This window comes from Netta rufina (assembly GCF_964035555.1).
Source record: "Netta rufina genome assembly, chromosome: 1".
Classification (NCBI taxonomy): domain Eukaryota; kingdom Metazoa; phylum Chordata; class Aves; order Anseriformes; family Anatidae; genus Netta; species Netta rufina.
The window spans coordinates 146,388,692-146,410,860 of NC_140123.1; the positions used below are offsets into that span (position 1 = coordinate 146,388,692).

Sequence of the window (22,169 nt, forward strand, 5' to 3'; positions counted from 1 at the left end):
CCTTGATGAAGTCAATAACATTTCCTTTCAGCAATTAAAAGTGAAGCTATTAAAAAAACAACTCAGAAAATCAACAAAACCGATTATGGAACTGGGGCTCAGAGGGATATGGGATGCGTAAGGAATGATGAGCAGTGATTACATTAAAGAGAAGAGCAACCAGGTACAATGAAAAAAAAAAAAGTTATTTGGATGCTCTCATTTGTACTGTATTACTACAGGAATAAAAGGAATACTTACAAGCTCAGTTGGCTTGTTAAAGAGTCTTTCCACCTGGATTCCATACAGCCTCAGGTCAATGAAGATATTCTCCAATTTGCTTCTGTGTAACATGCCTAAACTTAATCAAAGGAATATGTTTCTACTGTGCTAATAACTGGAGCTCTACCCTGTTGAATCTAGCAAGATGAAAAGATAACATAAGTATCTTACCAAGATACATACTGGAAGTTTTCAGTCTTCCTTTGAAGCTTTGTGTCCCTGATCTCCCATTTATTTTGCAACAGAGTAGACAACCTGTCACCTGTTTCAATATGGCAATTCCCACATTTCATATACATTCTCCACATTAGTCCCTCAAAACAATTTTTCCAAGGTCCCAGCCTTCTTGAGATTTATTCATAGGTAAAGCAGACAAACTCTTCCAACACAAGGACAAGTGTGCTTTCATTTTACTTTAATATACAATTGCATTAAAGCAGTAGCATCTGGCACATAGCACTTAGCCTGCAGTGCTGTAAATGGAACACTGATGACTTCTTCAGGGGAGGAAAAAAAAAATGCCATCAAGTTAACATGCAATTCTTAGAATTTTAATTTGCATTATTAGCCCCTTTGAGGCTAGCCAAATAGCCACCTTCAGTGGAAGTTCCTTGTGCATTAAAATTGCCAAATGGCTCATTAATCTGGTAGGGTTAATCCATTTAGCGAGGATATGCCTTGAAGAGAACCTGATCAGACTGGTGAACACTGGCCCCTTTGACGTGAAGTGTCACTGTACTGCCGCACGGAGCATCTGCTCTCGCATTCGGGGATCGCAGAAGAACCGGAGTTTCCTGGGTAATAGCTTCACCTCCACAGGCATGGCTTCATACTCCTCGTTATCAATACCAAAGGATCCCTCAGCGCCCTGTGTACAGATAACAGTGGTGATTATTCCAGCAATGCTCCAATACGGATACCTGCTTTTACTGATTGGCTACAAGTTGAATGCTTTGCTGTGCTATCCAAGATGACCACCTTCCCATGCCTTCCAGCCCATTTGGTCTCAGCAACACGGTGAGAGCTATCCTTCACTGCACATACCGTATTAAGAGCCTTCTGCATAAGATGTTACCTCAGTTAGTTGCTAATTGGTGATAATTAAATGCTAGGGAGCCTTAATGACCCACATTGTTTATACTGAAAGATTCTTTGCTATTGGAACTATAATTATATGCACTTAGCTCTTGGCCTGCCAGCGGTGACACAAGCTAATCTGCAGAAGTGCCTGTTAAATAATTCCTATTAAATCCACGTTACAAACACCTTTTGGTATTTATTGATCTGAAACGTGAGATGCAAAGTAATTCACTGGTCAGGAATTACTCAGCAGAATTTTCCTGAGCTTTTTCTTTAATGCTGATAAAGTCACCAATGATTAAAACCATTCATCAAAATGTCACGTTGACTTTAAAAATAAAATGGTGTCTGCTTTGCACGTGCTACACTCACTCAAGGCAGGGCTATGTCACATTGATACTTAAACTACTCCAAATAAGATGGTACATCACAACAGCTCAGACTGGACAAAGTAGCATAGGTCCTGTAAATCACAGAGCCACAGCAGTCCACCAGGATCAATGTATCCTGCTTCTCTGCAGAACTGGTGAGGCTCGTCTGAACTGTCTCCAGTTCCTTCATCAGATCTAGGTCAAGGATTTCAAGAACAACGCTGCTTTGAGCCATGCACAAATATTCTGAAGGTCTCAGCTGCAGTATGAAGAGTTCATTTTATACTGCAACTCTTTCTGAGCCCAACACTCCAGAGTATTCTTTAAGAAATGCAAGACTGCCATGAGACTAACTGGATGCAAATATTAGGATGCTGGCTCATCATTACATAATTCACAATTTTTGCTTGGTAGATACAGATATTTTCACTTTTTGGCATGTTCTATTATCCTTTAATATGGAATTCTTTTTCCAAATGGTATGAGAGCTCTGTATCATTTGAAGATATAAATGATCTATGAGATTGACTTAATGCCCCTGCAAAAACAAGCAAGTCCTCTCCAAGGCCATAACAGTCTCTTCTTTATAAGACACAACAACAGAGTAATCTAAACAACACAGGTAGATGCAGTTTTGGCTTCTTTTTCAGCTTAATCTATTCAAAGTTTCAAGACACTTCCCTATGTTAATCTGAGCCCCACTGTCTTGTGTCTCCCTCCCGTAACACTTCTAATATTTATCTTCTTCTCTACAGCATAACCCCTTCCCGGCTAAACTGTAACTGAGAAATTCAGTCTTTAATACTATGGTGAAGGCGCGCATATTCAATGCACCTCAGTAAGAGACCCTTTACAACCATCACTGCTGTACACATGAAGTTCTGTCCCTATTTACTGGCTGAACGAAGCTTCCCCTCTAGTTTGCAAACCACTTGGTCTGTAATTCCAGTACTTGTGTCTTGGACAGGGACTGAATTGCTCCACTGAGGAACTGAGTGTCTCATCAACTGCGTAATTAATTTCCCAGATTTGGAGTAGAGAGTTCTTAATGCGTGGCATTAACTGGCACCAAGAAATAAAGTGACAAAGTTTCCTATCTCCCTTAACTTCTTACCTCTGGAAGCTGCAAGATGCACCTGCTGGCTTGGATGCACTGACTCCCTTCAGGGCACGTATGTGGATCACGCATCTTTTGACTTCTGTTCAAACAAAAAGAGGCAAGGTAAGGAGAAAGTTCTGTCAGAAACAGCTATTTTTAGAGCTGACACTTCGTTACGTGTTGGTAAATTACTATGCATTTGGTAAACTTGGAGGTTATATACATATACAAAGACTTGTGGGCTTAACTGTGAGAAAATAAAACAGACATTGCCTCTTCTGCTGCAGTCAGTACACATCAGTATGCACAGACAGACTCCAACCAACTTCTGCTCCGAGGTTCACTGAATACATTTGCTTGTACTTTCGTAACACTTTTGTGCTCCTCGCTTACATGCAGAACTGTACAGCTCCCACACTGCATGGCTACCATCTCCTCAAATTCCCTGCACCCATGTAACTTGCCAGCAACTTAAAAAAATCTAACCAAAAAAACCCTGATAGGTATATTGAGCCACTAAACTATCATCAAGCCAAATCAAATGAAAAATCCCCTCTTCTCACATCGCCACCACCCAGCATGGCTTCTAACTAGTTCCTTTTAATTGTTCTTGTGTAGAAACATGCAGATTATCAGTTTATCCATTCCAAACAGAATGCAGTTTTCTCAGTTGTTCTCTCTCTTCCGGTGCCCATGAGATTCTTGATTACACACAGCACTTTGAGAAGTGCTGCTTTCCTACTTTTGCTGATGTTGAATGGGAGCACCTAGAAGGCAGTTGCTTGTCTCAGGAGGCTGGTGGTACAAGTGCAATTTGGTGTGTTTCAAGCCTGAGGTTGCTGTCCTGTCACTGCATCAACCGCTGAAGAAGAGCACGGTGCATTTCCTTTTCTCAGCGCGTGCTGCTGCACAGTGCACACAAATCCTTGGGTATGCTGACCTCTCCCCGGTCTCCTGACTGAAAGCACGCAACCCTTTGGGTCACCTTTCACACAAGGTACACCACATCCCACCCTCAGTTCGGCCTCCTTTCCAGACAGACAGCAACACACGGACAGTAAAGCGGACGGCAGTTACGTGGCTAATATACCACAGCTCTCAAGCACAGTTACCACAGGTATTTCTAGGACAGGCAATGCCAGCTGTCCCCAGCTACTCTGTTCTGTTGGCTGATATCGAAGTAGATTATACATGTATTTAAATAACCTCATGTTGTCCCCATAAAAAAAAATCACAAAAACATGTCAGACACACCCTATACAGCAAATAATCCATGCCCAGAGGAATGTATGCTCACTTTAAAATGCCAGAAAATCCCAGAGAGAAAGGCTGAAACAGGTGAGGATAACCAAAGACAAAGGAAGAAAAGCAAAGACACTAAAGGAAAGGGCAGGGAAGGACAAAAGCAATATTAACTATGGGAAGTTTGGTTTTAATCCAATATGTATATACTAAAAGATTAATGAGTGATTGTGAGGGAATTAAACATCCTCCTGGCAATATAAATTATAAATCATTGCTGGCATGCAATACTGTCAGTTTATACAGTGCTGTACAAACAAGCACAAAATATTCTCTGCTTAAGGTTTAATCTGTTCGAAGTTTAACATGTAAGGTCCCAGATACTGCACTCTGGTGAGCACGTAGATTTTTTTGATTAACAGAGGTAAACGAGGCTCTACATAAATGCGAATATGGGATCAAGATAAGCTCAACAGGGATGAGATACGTAACTAAGGATTAGTCAAGGGAGAATGCTAGGAGAAGAAAATAGACACAACTCCTCCTGCAGTGATCGCCTATCTAGTGACCCTGTGTAAAAGGATCAGGAATCATTTCCATGTGATTCAGCTCCTTACTCAAGACAAGACAGCAAAGCAAAAAACAGGAGCAAGAATAAAGCCCAATAGCAACATTTTCAATTGATCATCTTATCCTACTCCACACACTGAATTACAAAAATACAAGCAAAGAGAACCTACTGTAGATAAAACACAATTTTAACCTAGTTCTCATCTTCAAAATCAGCTGATGTGAAATTCTGTAACAAAAACACAAAACCAAAGAAGTCTTCTACACTGCAGCTGGTAACTGCACTCATGCCTTGGAGTGACTGCTCTCCGTGTTTCCATATACAGAATCTGAGCTGGCTATCAGGACACAGATTACTGGTGCTACACTTTCTGTCTTCCCTTCAGCACTTCCTAGCAGACATTACCGCATAACCACCTGCTCTTCCCCTGCCTCATTTGAAATATCACCTCTACACCTGCTGCAGATGCTCTTGTTCACACAAATCTGATCCACAGCCGGCAGGTGCTTCTATAAACTTGGGATTTCTTTGAGATTCACCAGCAGCTGCCCTCCAGCGTTCTGATGCATTGCCTCCAACCACACAAACGCAATGCCTGAGCCTGCATTGTAGTTTCCCCTGCAGGATGCATGGTTTCTGTGATCTACCAGTTCTGACCAGATCATGTCAGTGTCCTCTTCAACAGAAAAATAACTTGTTAACTGTATTGATATAGCATTTTCCCTGAAAACATTCTCGACTCCTCCAAATTCTGGGTGTTTAGAACTATGCTTTGAAAACAAAACAAGCAAAACCCAAACAAACAAACAAAAGCTTCATACGTTTCTAAAGGCAAACCCTGCTGGTGCTAAGCAAGGGGGAACCTGTAACAAGGGCTTGATTCAAACGCAGCTCCAAAAAGTCACTCACTGCACAGTGGAGAGCCACTCTGAACACCCTGATTTTGCCTTGCAAAAAGAGGGCACTTTATTTCTGTTCTGACTCGTCTCTGCAGAAGTAACTGGTCCCTCCTGTTGCTCCACCACGTACACCCCTCTTTCTCTTTTGTTGTTACCTCCAGACAGTGGGCAGTGTTTAATCAAAAGATCTTGTTTCTTTGAACTTTGCTTGAAAAGCAGCTCAAAGCTTTCGGCACTGCCTCTGATTAGCTAGCCAGCAGGGCATGCTACCCCTCAACAGAAGCTTTTTCTGTATAGCAGTGTAACCACAGTCAGAAGAACATGGCACACTACTGCATGAAGCATGCCCAGTTCACGTGGGAGACATTGCACACCGGGTGTACATTTGAACACCTCTCCCTTAAATCACCCCAAATCATCCACGTTTTTTCTGGTAGCAAAGTGTTCAAGAACCCCGTATACTGGAATATACCTTAAGAGGTCAAACTCCTCTTGCTGCTAATGGGAAAATCTCCTCTTCCTTTCCTTTCTGCAATCTTTAAAACAAAGATTTCACTCTCAAGCATATATGGTCCACATGGCTCATGCAACTTAAAAGCAGTTGCAGCGAGCATCCGAATCCACTGTGCATCCATACATCAGAAGATATTCCCACAGAGGCTCATGGGATGCTCAAATAAGGGGCCTGCTGCTGCTATTAATGTCATAAACAAGACACATATGCAGGAACTCTTAGGGTGATGACAACCAGGTAAAAATGTATCCCTATCTTCCCATCTGCTTTCACTAGAGGGGGCCCTCCGACCAGAAAACAGAATTAGCAAATATAACAGTAACATATAAAAGAGTTTAGTAGGACTGGATTTAGTAGGAAAATCAATTGCTAATAAAAACTGCACAGAAAATGCAATGTATTTGCTAGTGAGATGGTATGCAGGAGCTGGAAAAGGCAGCTCTGATTTGTATTTGGTGATAGCAGATAAACAAGCACATTACAAGACAGCATTCCAAGCATAAGTAAGGCAATACGTGTTCACTCCTTTTCTCCATGCTTCTTCTTCACACCTGCAGCCTCCTTGCTCCACATACAGGGAGCACCAACACATTTAGTTAAAGTCACTGTTTCAATTCACACCTTCCTAAAGTTCCTCCAGCTCAGATCTCATATCTCAGAGGAGTTACTGAGCCAAGGGAGCCTTTCATTTAAACGCTGGGCCTATCTTATCAGAACGCAAAAATTCCAGGTACTGATAGTACAAACACATCAGCTCTGTGACCCTTCTCTTAAACCACTGAGCAGCTAGGGCTAAAAGATTCTGAAGTCTTTTGGGCTGCCTACAAAGCTCTGGGTTGTGACATTGTTTTCAAAGCATCATCATTCAATACCAGTGGAGAAAGAGGTGAAAGGTATAGGAAACTGAGAGGCCAGGAAGAACTCAAGGTAGACTGATCTGCCTTGTTTCCAGAAAGAGGAAATCAGTAAGAATTTTGAAGAACAAAACCAGTAACCTCCATGAAGCATTACTGACTGATGACCTCTGCTTTGGAATTTTGAAGCACAAAGTAAGGGAGAAACATAAAACTCCTCAAAATTAGCACTCTGACTTGTACGGAGATTTGGACATCTTTTTGCAGCCTTCCCATACTCACCCTCTGTTCACAAACTGTCCCTTGCTGACAGTATCTGCTTCAATGCAAATATCCATGAAGTCTTCAGTGCGCTAAACAACAACAACAACAACAAAAAAGATTCAGAAATGAAGCAGTTAACATTTCAAAATGTCACATCCATGATACTGCAAAAATGCCCAGTTCTGAGTCTCACAAAAGGAGGCAGATGCATTTTTGCATTTCATGCTTTTTCCTTTCTCAGCTTGAGATTTGGAAAATCTTCCCTATGAGGGTGGTGAGGCACTGGCACAGGTTGCCCAGAGAAGCTGGAGAAGCTGTGGATGCCCTATTCCTGGAAGTGTTCAGGGCCAGGCTGAATGGGGCCTTGGGCAACCTGGTCTGGTGGGAGGTGTTTTGCTCTTCCACAACCACACGCATTTACTGTCCTCTAACTCACAGCAGCTCCTGTCCTTTCTTTAGCGCTAGCTCTTTTTAATTCTTTTCTCTGCGAGTCAGAAGAGAGAAAAAAAAAAAAAAAAAAAAAAAAAAAACACACTTCCAGGCAGTCATTCATGCCCACAGCTTCATTCCAGCACCCGCTTATAAAACTGAAGTACTTATGTATCCAATTTCCACTCTCCCATGGGTCAAGAAGGAAAGGACTGTCCACTTCGATGCCCTGTTTCCTCCTGGGTAACCCTAAAGCTTTTGTTTGCTTAGTGAAACTTTCTTGTTATATAGACTCCTCCTGATCTCACCACATTCATTTTTACGTAAGTCTCCAGTGCTTTTGCTTTTACACCAGCTCTGAAGTTTGCCCACTCCTAGATTCAATCATGGGCCTCTACTTGCACAGGGCAATGAATTATTTAGACAAAAGAACAAGAATTTAGCAAGAAACAAAACCTGTGTGGGCAGGGAACATTTGGAATCCAGTTATACAGTCTTACCGTCAGATCAAGCTGTCTGTTCTGAGTTGCAATGGAAAACTCAATGGTGGATAATTTCAGTTCTTCCCAGTCCTCTGGGGCTGCCTCCTGGGGGATTTCTGTGAATCAGAAACAGAATATAACATTAAAGGGAATTTACTTATACAGATCATCATTTCACTGCTGTGAAGCACAAAACATCAATGCCAGCCACAAAAATCACTTTGACCCATTGTGACCACTAGCTTTCCTTCTTTCAAACATCACGTTTTTTTTTTTTTTTTTTTTTGGGGGGGTGGGGATGGAATACTGAAGGAAAAAAAAACACTGGCATTCACACAGTAACATGAAAGACTATCAAGCATATTACCTGGCAGCCCTGTAAATCCTTATGCCAAGGATTAACAAATCTCCTGAACTAGCATTACAGGAACATGAAGTGCTGCTACCAGAAAAAAAAAAAATAAAAAAAAAAATCCAGTGTTCAGGATGCTGTGGTAACATGTACCTTCTATAAGAGAAAACCCCAGGGTTCAGTTCTCACATACGGGTCACTTCTATCTAAATACTTCTATTAAATCACCTCTACTAGGTGACAAGCCTCTACTAGGAACAAGCAACTGTGAGCCCACTGCACATACTGGCTTCTTCACAAATCCACTTTTGCTTATGAGACCACAAGCACTGACTGAACTACTCGTTTCATTTCTGACAAACGCCACTGTAACTATCTTGACAAAGTCACAACTTAAATGTTAATTAAAAAAAAAAAAAAAAAAGGAAAGGGAAAGTAGTAAGAGAGTGGAAAAGTAGGAAAAGTAATACAGAAAAAAAAAAAAGTAAAAAGCACCCACAACTCTGATTGATTAGACAAGCAAAGGCTGTCTGTAACTTTACACCAAAATAGACCCAACTTCACCTTTTCGGGGAGGTGACCAGTATAAGCGAAGTCGCCTGTAAAGCCTCACATACAAAGGAGGCCTGGACGGTTTCTCCTCTGGCTCTTCTGGAGGTCTCTCAGTTGGACCCAGGTACATGAGATCAGCTTGACGTTTCTGAGGCCATTCCTTGGATTTACATGGAAAGGAAACGCAAGAGACAGAGGGCCTTTTGTTGAGCACCTGCCTGTTTATTGTGCTTAGTCCTTCAGCCGATTTACTCTGTGCTCACAAGCACTCATTCGGAGCTACCCAGATCCTGCCATGGCCTCAGCCTACTTTTTGGCTCTTCAGGCTCCAGATTCCTATGCGAAATGACATCTCTGCAGCTTGAGAAAGATCACCCCCAGTTCCCAAGCCTACTAATCCACTCCTTCCCTACACAGAAGCGGGGTACTTTCCCCACCAACAGCATAGGGAAGTGTTTTTTTTTGCTGCCAGTGCTGGGTAGGGTGACACAGCTGCTTCTGAGGGAAAAACCAAAACTGGCAAGGTCAAGAGTAATGTCTGAAAGCACAATTGTTTTCTGCGTGGCATCAAGGCAACCTCAAAGAGAGCTGCACAACAGGGTCTAGTGCCAACAGGCAAAGACAACAGTGCTGTGTGCAGCCAAGGGGCTCAAAAATCTGGCCAGCCTTTGTCTTTCAGCACCTTAAACAACTGAGATGTGACCGTATTAGAGCACCTGACTAGACAGGTGCACACAATGGGTCTTAAGGCAAGTCAGGTGAGCTCTATAAAGATCTGAGGAAAAGAAATACCGTGTTATTCTCAGTGATGCTTCAGATCCACTGCCAGAAATTGATGACCTACAGCAGAACCTTAGCTCCTGGAAGCCTCCAGCTGCTGGCAAAGTTTATTTCCTCTCATTTAATTTTAAAACTAATTTCTGAAAATGCTTAAAATAGAGGACGTATGGATAGAATAATAGGATCTTTTTTTAAAATGTATTGCCGTTTCAAAGGAGAGTTACAGCAAACCCAGCAATGATAAAGCACACAGCTGCAAAGAAAAGCTAGGATAAGATTAAACTCAACACATTGGAGCCATTTCTTACCCAAATTAACAAAATGATAACATAGGAGGCACATAAAGCAATAGAGAGCACAACTGGGGGAGATCAGGAAGAAACTTTTTTATCTTAATAGCAGTAAAAGTGGGCACTTCTCTTTAACCTTCAGCAGGTTAAACATATCTTTTAAATGTACAATGAATAACTCACCAGTGAGACTCACTATCAGTGCCGCTCACCGAGGCTCAGGCCTCAATAAAAGCGAGAACGGGGCTGGAGAGAGGTGAAGAATAAGTTTTTACCTAGATTACCAGCACACAAAATCATCATCTCAAATCTCTTGGGGATGGGGAGCGGGGTGGAAATCTTTCATGAATGTATTACAGCCTTAACTCCATGGCTGCACAATCTCATCTACCACTGCAGCTCCTGGGTATTTCCAGAGCCTTTTCATGAGGCTCCTTATATGAGAAGAGAAAGGCATGCGAATGAAAATGCCTCATCTTTCATGCAGGTCAAATTTTTAATTTTCCAGGATCATTTTAAAGCAACAGTTAAAGGTAAAATAAAAGCTATTAATCTTCATGTTCATTTTACTACACATGGAAGCCTGATTATCAACATTCATGAGCAGTCTAATTATGGACAGTTCTGCCAGATGAATAAATCAGAATGAAATGTTTTCGTAAGAAAGACTGTTTAGAAAAGGTGACGGAGCACTTTAATGGTTATGTTCAGCACCGCTACCGCTCTCCAGCTTCAAAAATGGTTACTGGCTCCCCCTGGTGACCTTGCAGCAACAGATCTTTAGAAATTACTTATTTTTAAAAGGTATTTTGCCTCCCCTTCATCTCTTCATAAATTAAGTCTATACCAATTGCTACATATTTCAATGAGTTGAGTTTCATTCCCAATGTATATATTGTTACCAGAACTTCAGAAAAAAAATACAGATAACATATACAAAGCACAGTCAGCCTTTTCATTTCTCATCTATACAACCATTATAAACACTTCCCCCAATTATTCTTACCTTCAAAGTACTGAAAAAGTGAGCTGCTTTAGTTTTCAGAGGCCCAAGGTACCAGTACCTGAAAAAAGAACAGACAGAACTTCTGAGATATCCAGGAGATGATACTGGGCAAAGGGAGAAATCTTGCTTCAAGTTAGAGCAGAGTTGTTTGCCGCTGAAGTTAGTGCTCCCCTACAGATTTAGCTTCATGATACTACAAGTATCCACACAGCAGCTTAGCAGTGACATCCCTTTCTTGAATTACAGACTACCAAAATGCAGCATACAATCTTCTCTACAGGCAGCCTGACACCTCAGTAGCAGAATTTTACATAGTTATGAAACACAAATAGGAATAATTTAAAAGTCTACGATCTAATCGTTGATGGGATGCACAATACCTCCACAATATCCCATAAAGAATAAGGTTGGAGGAAACAAGGAAACAAACAAAAATCACCAGTTTAAGTGGCAAGAGAACAGAACCAGAAAACATTCATCTGCCCCAAAGTACTCTCAGATCAAAATCAATGTTTTAAAAAATAAAACTCCTGTCAGCCATGAAATATTGTATACAATCTAAAGATGTGACTATGTTTAGGTAGGCTTGGTACACATTTTGATCACTGTCTTGCATCAAAGAAGGTCAACAAAACACATTAAACACCATCAGCTCAACAGTATTGAAGATGTAAGGATATCATTAACTATTAAGGCATGCGACAGTCACACCATTCCCATCAAGCCATGAAATTGCCTGTAAAATAATAAAGCCTCAAAAACAAAGCACACCACCATGTCTCTGCCAGAACAGTACTTAGCTAAGGGATAGCCAGACAGAATTCTGGAACTGATCAACTCTCTTTGTAGTAGATGCCTTTTTTTTTCAGCTGTCCTGGAACACACTAAATGTTTATATAGCCCAATATCCTCCCTTTGACGGGCCAACAGGGACCAAAACTGTATGCTTATGGAGAAGTATAAGAAGAGGACAAGGACACTGGGCTCTTATCTCAAGCACACTGAGCCCCCGTTCATTTGTGGCTGAAGTGCTTTCCAAGCTGAGCATGTATTGTGCGCATCCAAAACCATTCATGGAAAAAAAAGGTTTGAAGTTGTTCACACTGCCCCAAGTACAAAAGGTGCTGTCATACCTCCAGCACACGCTCCAAGACTCCTATGAAAGGCAACTGCTGCAGGAAAAAATGTGACTAGACCTTGCCTAGACCAACAGTAGGCAAGAAACAGGGCACAGGCAAACCTAGTAAGAACACAGAGGGGTGAGAAGTGCTCTTCCTTAATCCTGGGGCTGCAATTAGCAGGAGAGCCCACAGCACAGACAAGTCAGCATCTACTGACATAGCCAAGGGCTATTTACTGCATCTCTCCCATCCCACATCACCTCTCAAACCCACTCAGATATCTACCAGACTCCAGAGGCCTGCTACTGCCTGCTTCCTCACAGATAGCTCATTCTCAAAACACACCTCATTTCCTTACAGCTGTGCAGCAGCAGTCTGCGCTGCAATTCCTCTCTAGCAGTCTGAGAAGTGAGCTGATTTGGCCCTGCTGCTCCTTCACCAGATAACGCCGGTCATTTGATACACAGACAGAGGCATATTAAAGGTCCATTTGGAGAAAACCCAACAATTATTAGTTTAGCATTCAGAAAACAGTCCTCAGACAGTACGATCCACGCCACTCCTGGCAAGAACTGAAGGGCATTTCTACTGCATCTGATGTTCCTCATTGGAATTGAGTTACAGAGTCTGCATGCATCTTTTCATTGGCAATTGACGAAAAACAATGGTCAACTACTTTACTTAGACTTTCCTCAGGGGACAGCTTTTCCCACTGATCCAATCTGAATGAAGTTCCAGAAATGGGCACCAAAAGGCAAGCAGAAAGCAAATACTTTAAGAAATAGTCGGCATTAAATAAATGATTATTTCAAATGACAAAAATCCTGACATGTCTTACACTTAGTGTAACGATAGACCCAAAAGGAGGGGGTGCTTCTGCCTGTCAAAAGTTTACACTCAAAAAAGACTTCTTTGCAACAGGGGGGGTATTTCTTTTTAGACAAGATGCTAAAAGAGGTACAGCATCAAAAGAGTGGTGTTTTCTTACTTGCTAGCTTTAGCTCCTGCATCTCTGTAAGATCCCCATCTTAAACCAGTCACTGCAAACACAGGCTGTTCCTTTTCCCCCTGTAAAGAAAATTAAACAGTGCAAAATTACGTCGTCTTACCTTTTTTCCAACTTTGTTTTTTGAAACTAGAAAAATATCATTTCTATATAAAAACTGATTTCTGATTAATCCCAAAAGAGAAATTTTGCAGGAAAGGTATGATAAAAAGCTAACATCAGTAAAGGTTAAGCAGGATTTAAGTATTACACATTCCATTTACTCCCAGAGAGAAACACAAGAGGTAAAGATTTTAAGAGGTTGACTGATCTTGACTGCACACCCAGCAACAGCATTTAGTTTCGTCGATAGCGTCAGCCAAAAGCAAGGTGCTCTTGTACAGCAACATTAAGCTCTTGCTGCAAAAATGTCTATTCTACAACACAACAGAAAAATAATAGATATTTTAAAAAAAGAAACATACTGGGCACAGTCAAAAGTTTTCCATTTCACATATTTCAGCTTAAAAAAGAAAGCTATTAATTCAACAATACATATGAATGTATTAAATCAGCTTAGACAGCTATTGTTATCTTTCACCATTTCCACAGAAACATCAGCGTTAGTAAGTTTTGCATTCGTCAGAACTCTCTAAGCCTCCCAAAAATACATTCAGGCATTCAAGTGTTTTCTCCAGTTTAAACCAGCTGATGTCACAGCATACAGTGAAGAAATGACTGCCAACCAAACTGCTGATATCATAAGCTAATATAAAATTCACAACAGCTTTACACAGAGGAAAATTAGTCTATTTAAACAGAACCACATGAGAGTAGGGAAGTTTTAGAAATATTGGATGCCAAACAAATGGGTGTTTACCTTGATCTGCAAGACATCAAGTGGAACTGTCTCTCCCTTCAAAATGGCCAATGTAGCATTAGTAATATGCCTGCAAAACAAAAGAGAAGGAAGAAAAGGAAAACAAACAGGTAGAAAGAATACACTTAAAATGAAAAAGAATACGTTTTAAAATTATACTTTTTTTAATTTTATCTTGCAGGCCCCGCTACCAATTCTGGTGGGGCTTTTTCTTGTAGTAACCACAATACAGCCTCAAGAAAAGAGCTCTGACAAAGTGCTGTGCCTCTCTGAAATCAAAAAGCAAAGTAGGTGGCTGCAACATGTGACGAAACCTTCATTTTAACAAGCAGGAAAACTTCCGACAAGCAAAAGGAAATTCCCAGACAAAGCTTTCCAGAGAAGTGCCAGATCATGCAGGAACAGTTGCCTGCTGTTTTGGCTATATCTACGGATCAAAACATGGCTTTATTTTATTGGTGGCAAGTGTAATAATCTCAGAGGGAAGCAAACAGGTATGAGACTGGTCTCAATTCACTGCGTCTGGGACTGTATTACCTCTGTATGTTAACTTGAAGTTTTTAATCAACATAAATCTTCCTATCAGCAGCGGTCACGTTGTTTTGGTCTCCATTATGTTGTGGACATTAGTTAAGATAATTCTCATTTCATGTCATAAAAGGTGGCTTCAGACCTTGAAGCACGTATTTCATTAAAACCCTTGTTGTGTTTTTTTTAAGGAAAAAAAAATCTATGTTCAGTTAAATTTAAGTTCCATATTGTGCATAATTCATGTGTTTCAGCTAGAAAGAAAAACAAACAAACAAAAAACCCACAAGCAAGCGCAGCTTTGAGATCCGACTACCTGTGTGAATCAGCAACAAAAATTGCCCTTGGCTTAATCACACTTTGGATAGAGAAGGAAGCTGGTACTCCCTTGGGCCTTCTTTTCTCCTAATTCATACCTTTCTGTAAGACCTCTGCAATTCCTACACTCCAAAGGAAAGATCTAACAGTGATGAAGGAACCAAAACTTAAGAATTTCTTTTTAAAATATCACTTCTGCACTTCTTAAGTCAGGTTCTGTTACTGGTGTAGGTTGTTAAGCAGCCTATTGACCAAATTCCTTTCAACTTCACCAATATGCTGCAGTCTAACTTCCACAGTTCATTACCTGGGGACAAGAAGATCACTCATTTCACACAGCTTTTTTAGAACCCAAACATAAATTATTATTTTAATCTTCGCCGCTGATTACAGCCTTGTCCATCTTGCTGAGCTTCAAAGCACTCTGGTGGTTTTAATGAAGGATGTTATGCCAGTTGGCTCGTGGATTTTATGTATGATGGATACCAGCAAGGGTTCCGCAAAGAAGAATGCTAATGAGTTACTGGGAGAACCAGAGTGAGCGGATTTCAGTAGCAAGGAGAAATATATTTGTTAGTATGGGAGGAGAGGAATGTAAATTGAAAAGAAATGTGTGGGGAAAAAAAAGATTAGCTGACCAGACTTTGTATTTTAAAAGTGGACACAACAATCTTGCACCAAACTGAAACACAAGCAACAGATACTGCCAGGCTGTGTCACATCAAGGGTGCTGATAGGTAAGAGTCAGGTTGTTGGACAGCTGCCGTCACAGTGAAGGGCAAGAAACTCTGAAGTCAGTAATGGGATCCAGCTTTTCCCATGGAGGCACTGATCTGCCTTACTATGCAGATACATAGCAGGCTACATGGGGACTGTTTTCTAGAATTCTTTAACTGAAGAAGGGCTGGAAAAAAGGATTTTTTTGTTTTGTTTTCATATCCTTGCTATTGTATTTCTGAACATTCCTAATAGGTTCGATTCTATTGATCATTTTTTTTTTTGGTTTTGGGTTTTTCATTTTTTGGAACATGCCAAACTGAGCATCACACAAAGAGCAGTTAGCAACAGTAAACAATTTTATGCTCTGATGATACATACTTTTCCTTCTTTTAATTTTTAGTCAGCTTTTGGAAGTCATTAACACAAGCAAGTCCAGAGAAGGATCAGGCTCCCCAGAGACTGCCAACTTCTATGTAACACAGAAGAAAAAGAAAGCATCAAACTACCAAGGTGCATCGCTCCTTGAAAACAAACAGAAGAGGCGTTTCAGAAAGGTGTAATACTTACTGAACTTGGTTCGTGCTCTCAGGGTAGAGCGTGTGGCTCAAAGTACAGGTCTTTCCAAGTGGTATGAATCCTATAGGAATCTTACTGAAGGCAGCCTGGACACATAAGGGGAGTAAATTACCATTTGCATCAGCTGAAAGAAGCTTTCTGTGTGGAGATCACAGCTGTGTCTGATATCACCCCTTTGGCACTAAGCTGCCAGGCACCTCCTTAAATGAGGCAGTAACACATAATGACTCAGAACATGGCAGCCGAGTCTCTGAGCCCACTGCTGCCAACAGGGTACAAAGGAGCTCTCTGTAATCATTACGAGCATTGTTACATGCAGGTTGGCAGACACGTCCTAACTAATGCATGGGTTCTGTCAGCAATCTGCCATCTTTCTTAATACTGATGGTGGCAGCGCAAGCTCTGCATCTCATTTACCATTGCGGAAATCCCCATCTGATAGAATACCCTTGCATGGCAAAGACATTTTCCCAGTTAAGGAAAGGAAATTAATTGATTCCTCTGGCATCCAAGTGATGAGGCAGCAGAAGGTCTAGTTTTTGGAAATCATTGACCGTGTTATTTTTCCATGCCACATTTCAGTAAAAGGGCTTGTTGAAGGTGCAAGTTATTGCACTGCACCTCAAAATAAGCTGTGCTTTCTGGAATGTTTCAGCAAATCAACGTGAAGCACTGCGTATCACAACGTACCATCTCCCTCCAGGGTGGTGCTCCTAGCAGTGCCACGATACTGCAGATCCCCACTGGCTAGATAACATCCCTCTCACTTCATGCCCACCTGCTCTCCCTTGCTATCTCTGTCTCACCTGCAAGTGTTAACACGCTTCCAACACCCCTCTCTCATTTTCTTGAGAATTCACAGCTTATTCAGTCAGGCTCTGCTCCCTTGGCCACTAGGACCAACGCTTCTGGAATACCTTGCACAGGCTCTTCTTATCCAGACAACCGTGGTATGACGTACCCGAGTAAAAAGGGAAGCAGAGCACAGAGTGAGGGGGCTGAACTACAGATCCCTACTCATAGGACAGATATGAAGGATGAGGAGAATTCCTTGGCCACAGACACGATGGCAATACTACAATGCACTACTCTACCCAAAATAGTGCTGGATGCAGAATTTTCTATGCAAATCAATCCCAACTATATCAAGATAATAAGTTAAAAATAGAGATGAAGAACTAGCCAGTAAAGCCTCTAATTTTTTTCTTCCAGAATCTTTAGATTATAGAGGTCTCAGGGATCAGCTACAATAATACTAAATTTAAAAAACTGATGCCTCAGAACTAATTCATCTAGCACCCCCTTAAAAACACTGGCAGAGTTGCAGAGCTTCTCTTGTCACATTCAGACAAAGCAACTGCCTAAAGAGATGCAATTCTAGCTGCCAAGTATATCATCGTAATCTTGTCTGGATCATTTAATTGAGTTTTTGCCAGCTCTTGCCGGGAGGTTTTGGGAACAATGATCCCCTCCTTTCTTCGATAACACTGTCCTCCCTCCTTGAAAAGAAAAATCTCTCTCATTTCCATTCTGAGTGTTCCACCTTGAGAGGTTACAATTTGCTTTCCATAGCCATCTACATAGGTAGGTATTCACAGCTTGAAAAAATGGCAAAACCACCATAAAACAACAGGAGCACAGCCATAAGCAAATTCAGTTTCAAGCCTCTATAAATACAAGAAAAACAAGTACTTTTGCCCAATGCTTCTGCAAAACAAAGCAGAATACAGAGCTGTCTATGGATCTTTGAAAGTTGTGCATTTGGCTTCTCAAAAATCCCTGCTCTGAAGCTGGAAGCTTCCCAAAGTCGAGGCTTGGGAGCCACTGCACTCCATGAGAAAGGGAATGAAGACCAATGGGAAGAATTGCAGGACACTAGCATGGCTGACTTACTATGCAGCACGCTGGCTTGGGCTTAGTAAGCCACAGTATCTGCAGAAAAAAAATGGGACCAAGGGTTCACAGTGGATACACAAGACACTTTCCCTAAGAAACAGACAAAATCCTAAAAGTGACAGACTTCCTCACCTCATCAGCTCTGCGGAGAAGTCCAGTTATGACCTGAAAAACATGGGAAAGTCTTAATCTTGGAGAATTTTATTTTGCAATTGCCATAGAAAGCAATGAAATTCATATCCAAATTTATTCTTTTGAAAAGATTTAAGAAACAGCTTCTCTCTTGGAACACGCGACTGTTGCTCGCATGGGAAAGGAGGCACGCTCAGTGTGCAAACATGATGGGAACAGCGGGGTTCTGAGTGCTTATGAGTATATGCTGGCACCACAACTGATGCCAGTGTAAATGCTTTAACACTGAACAAACCCAGATAAGTCCCTTCTGTATAAATGCAAGAACCACAACTGGTCAGTGTGTGATTAAGAATTATAAATTCTAAGCTCAGGAGAAATTAGCAGATGTATTCCAACCACTTTCTTTTAAAGTCATTGTACTTCATTTAGCCATTGCCTTATGAAGCCAGTAGTTAGCATTCCTGGAAATGCTTTAACAGAAAAACAACCTGCCTTGAAAGAGAGTACTCCCCAATTACGCTGGCAGTTTGCTCCTGTCATTAATTGTCTTGACAACAGACATTTATTAAATGCATAACATGCTTTGGCATCACTCCCACTTAATTTTTAAATTATTTGATTCCCACTTTGCAAAAAACACATTCATCCTGGGCAGTACAGATAGGCTAGTAATAAACTTTGAAAATTAAACCATTAGAGCTACATTGCACAGAAAGAAAAAGTTGGAAACATTTCTCCCCAGATATTTTTCCCATTCTAAAATGAGAAAATGTCAGACATTCCTGTTCCCCACCCCATCTCCCATCATCACTTTTAGGCAAAAAACAGCTATCGCAGTTTTCTTTTTCCCAGAAGCTCAAAATATTGAATGAAAAAATGGATGCTAAAACAGACAAATCTTCAGGACTATCTGTTGTGACGTTGTTGTCGTATTACACAGGTTCAATCTTCTCACCCTCAGCTTGGCTATGATTCTCAACAAATAGGACAAAGCTCCTGAAGTACCTCTTGTACTGTGCCATCTCCTCCTGCAATAATGATCAAATCAGTGTTCTCCATCAGTTCCAGCAGCTTTTTGGCTTGCCCTTCATAATCAGTCTGAAGAAACAGAAATACAAACATGAGAACTCAGGTGATTATTTCTAGGATTTCTCTTCTGTAGAAAAAAAAGAAATCTACCCATTTGTTTACTAATTATTCTCATATAAGCACAAAGTACTGTGCACTTCTTACATCACATTCACTGAAATTTCTTCACCTTATGAAACAAATCCCGTACCTAGTACAATACAAAAAGTAAAAACACATACACAAAGCCTATAAGAATACCACAGTAACTCTAATTTGGTAGATCTAGATTACCCAGCAATAATCAAATTTCCAAATAGTTTTACATTTAAATAAAACCACAGGCAAACTACATTCTTGCAGATAAAAGTCCCATCACCTTTAGCAGCCAAGGTGTTCAAGTGCATCTCCTGAAATACAGGAGCAGATACATGAAATGCCGCTGCTCAACAGTGGCTAGGAAGCTGCTGACAGCTGCTTCAGCAGTAAAGAGTATACTGACTTTCTAAACCACCAGAACTAGTTTTTGTATTGTTTGTTTTTTTTTTTTTTTTTTTTTTTTTTTTTTTCTCTCCAAAATGAATGCTTTTTGCAGGTACATTTCAGTCCCAGTTACTGGGCTGGCCCTGTTTTGCTAACTTTTGAGATCTGAAGTTAGAACATGTCAGTTTTAATTCTTGCAAAACATTTTTTGGTCGTAGGCTAGGCCTACACATTTTCAATGAACAGAAGAGGGCATTAATAAAAGCAGCATTTTAACATGAAACAAAATCTTACAAAATTATTCCAAGACAGGAAGACAAATATTCGAGTACTTCACTGCCAAGACATAGTGACTACTAGATAATCCACATATCACAGCCTCAAAAATCTGCAAAAAGATCAGAATCCCTTCATGTTTACTTTTTGTTCTCTTTCCAATGAAAACTCCTCTGCTAATTCAGGCCTTTACAGCTCAGTTTTCTGCTTTTGTGATGGGGATGTTGAATTAACTGGAGATATACTGAAAAAAATATAGTAAAAGGTTATTTTTAATTAATTTGAAGAGTTCCACTGCACATCAAAGTTCCTTACTTCTGAATTCTGCAAGTTCAGGCAGAACTGACAGTTTCAACAGTGATGGGCATGTACTGCTAGCCAGCACGCAAGTATTTAGAGATTTTCCTCTCAAACATGAATTATAGAAGGGCTGCTTTAGACAGTCAGACAAGTACATGTGCTGCTTTAGCTGAAAATTAAAAAGTCAGTACAGAGTTTGTAAATTAACTGTGAATTAAAACGAAAAAGATTAAGTACTATTTTAAAATCTCAGTAATTATTTCCTCCCATCAGATGCCTGTGGGACAACTAAAATTTCAAATATACCCCAAATTGAATTTCAGTTCTTCATGAGCAGAAAGCGAAGCAGACAATATATCTGTATTAACAGAGCCTATCAGTTCTTACCTTAACCACAGTTACATCCAAGCCAGATAAGTGCAAAATTGGAGCAGCATTCTTCTCAAAAAGGTTCCTGGCTTTACTAGTTAAAAACAAGGAAAAACTATTTCAATAATCTGGTAGTTAAAAAAAAAAGGGAAGAAACAAATGAATAACAACAAGAAATATAGTTAAAAACAGAGCATACAATCTACACAATCAGTCACCAGACCTGCCAGTCAGGAAAGATGAGATTTCATTTGTTTCAAATGTATTATATTTCTAGACTCGTATCTCAGATGTCAGCTTTTTTTGTTACAGTTTTAATAAATGCAGAAAAGGTTATCTGGCTTTCTACAAAAATAATTTTAAAAATCAAAACAAGATCTCCAGAGAGAGATTTATTAGAAAAATTAATGACTTACAGAGCAGCAGGCTTTAATACAACAAAGAAAGTCCATTTGGATTTTCAGAAGATTAAAAATATATATTTATTTTCTTGTATATATTATTAAATAAGTCTGGAAGCAAAATTTGATCTGACCGTCTTTTGTTAAAGGACTCATGCATTTTATGCTTGTAAGCTTTTAATGAAATAATTATGCATTAACTATATATTACTTAGAAGTGGAAATATGAGACCACAAGTCAGAGACTTTAATTTATTGACACTTATGCATTTTTTAGTCATGGGTGTTTTGAATAAAAGCACGTAAGCTCAAGTCCTCCCATGTCAGATACATCATTTCTCTGATATCATTACTGAGATGCAACTGATAGCTTAGCTGATTAGCAGAAATAGACATACATCATATCCAAGATAACTGTTTTCCACTAATGAATATGCAAAAACAGCAGCTGACCTCTTCCAGGAGTCTTGCTCTCAGCCCATATTTAGCCTCCCAGTTTGTAGGCACATCCCTTTCAAGGACAGGTTCCTACAGAAGTAAGATCACTGCTGGCTAACTTCAACTCTTGAAGCAATCAAGGTCATCACTTATTTCTACAGTTTTTGCGGAGGGAAATGTGCCACATACAAAGGTATGTGGAAGAATGACAAAGACCCAAACACAGAATAAGAGAAAATGTGTATATATGTACATATATTTGAAAATCATTCTTTCAACTCAAGCATCTAATTCTGTTCTTCATCGTAATATTTTTGGTAATAGATATTCTGGCATAGTTACACAGCACCAGCTTGGCATCAGAGGGGGGCAAAAATGAGCTCAAAAATTTGGCCAGCTTTTATAGTGAATGGCAGATTAGAAAAACAGAACGAAGTGTAGGGGAGGGGGAATTTTACCCTTTGCAAGCTGCTGGGTTGAGGAACACTGTCGCTTTCTTCAGTGGCATACTGGAAGGAATCAGCTGGTTGCCAAAAACCTTAATAAGAAAAAAAGAGCACAGTTCAGTTTCTCTTTTAAGCACATTAGTAAAGCAGTTCAAAATAATGCATCTCCCCAAATGTCAGGAG

General features: G+C 40.3%; 1 protein-coding gene across 1 annotated transcript in view; it reads right to left on the minus strand.

The window, feature by feature from the left end:
• Nucleotides 1-656: 656 nt before the first annotated feature.
• AGK (acylglycerol kinase) overlaps nt 657-22,169 on the minus strand; it is a 29,756-nt gene continuing 8,243 nt past the window's right edge. Inside the window, exons 3-15 of the mRNA XM_084305629.1 lie at nt 21,999-22,078; nt 20,720-20,795; nt 19,211-19,303; nt 18,203-18,235; nt 16,166-16,260; nt 14,033-14,102; nt 13,156-13,235; nt 11,047-11,104; nt 8,983-9,130; nt 8,085-8,182; nt 7,174-7,244; nt 2,827-2,911; nt 657-1,129 (exon numbers count right to left, since the gene is read on the minus strand). Of these exons, the coding sequence (XP_084161755.1) occupies nt 992-1,129; nt 2,827-2,911; nt 7,174-7,244; nt 8,085-8,182; nt 8,983-9,130; nt 11,047-11,104; nt 13,156-13,235; nt 14,033-14,102; nt 16,166-16,260; nt 18,203-18,235; nt 19,211-19,303; nt 20,720-20,795; nt 21,999-22,078 (1,125 nt within the window). The 3' untranslated portion in view covers nt 657-991. The remainder of the gene's footprint in view (nt 1,130-2,826; nt 2,912-7,173; nt 7,245-8,084; nt 8,183-8,982; nt 9,131-11,046; nt 11,105-13,155; nt 13,236-14,032; nt 14,103-16,165; nt 16,261-18,202; nt 18,236-19,210; nt 19,304-20,719; nt 20,796-21,998; nt 22,079-22,169) is intronic.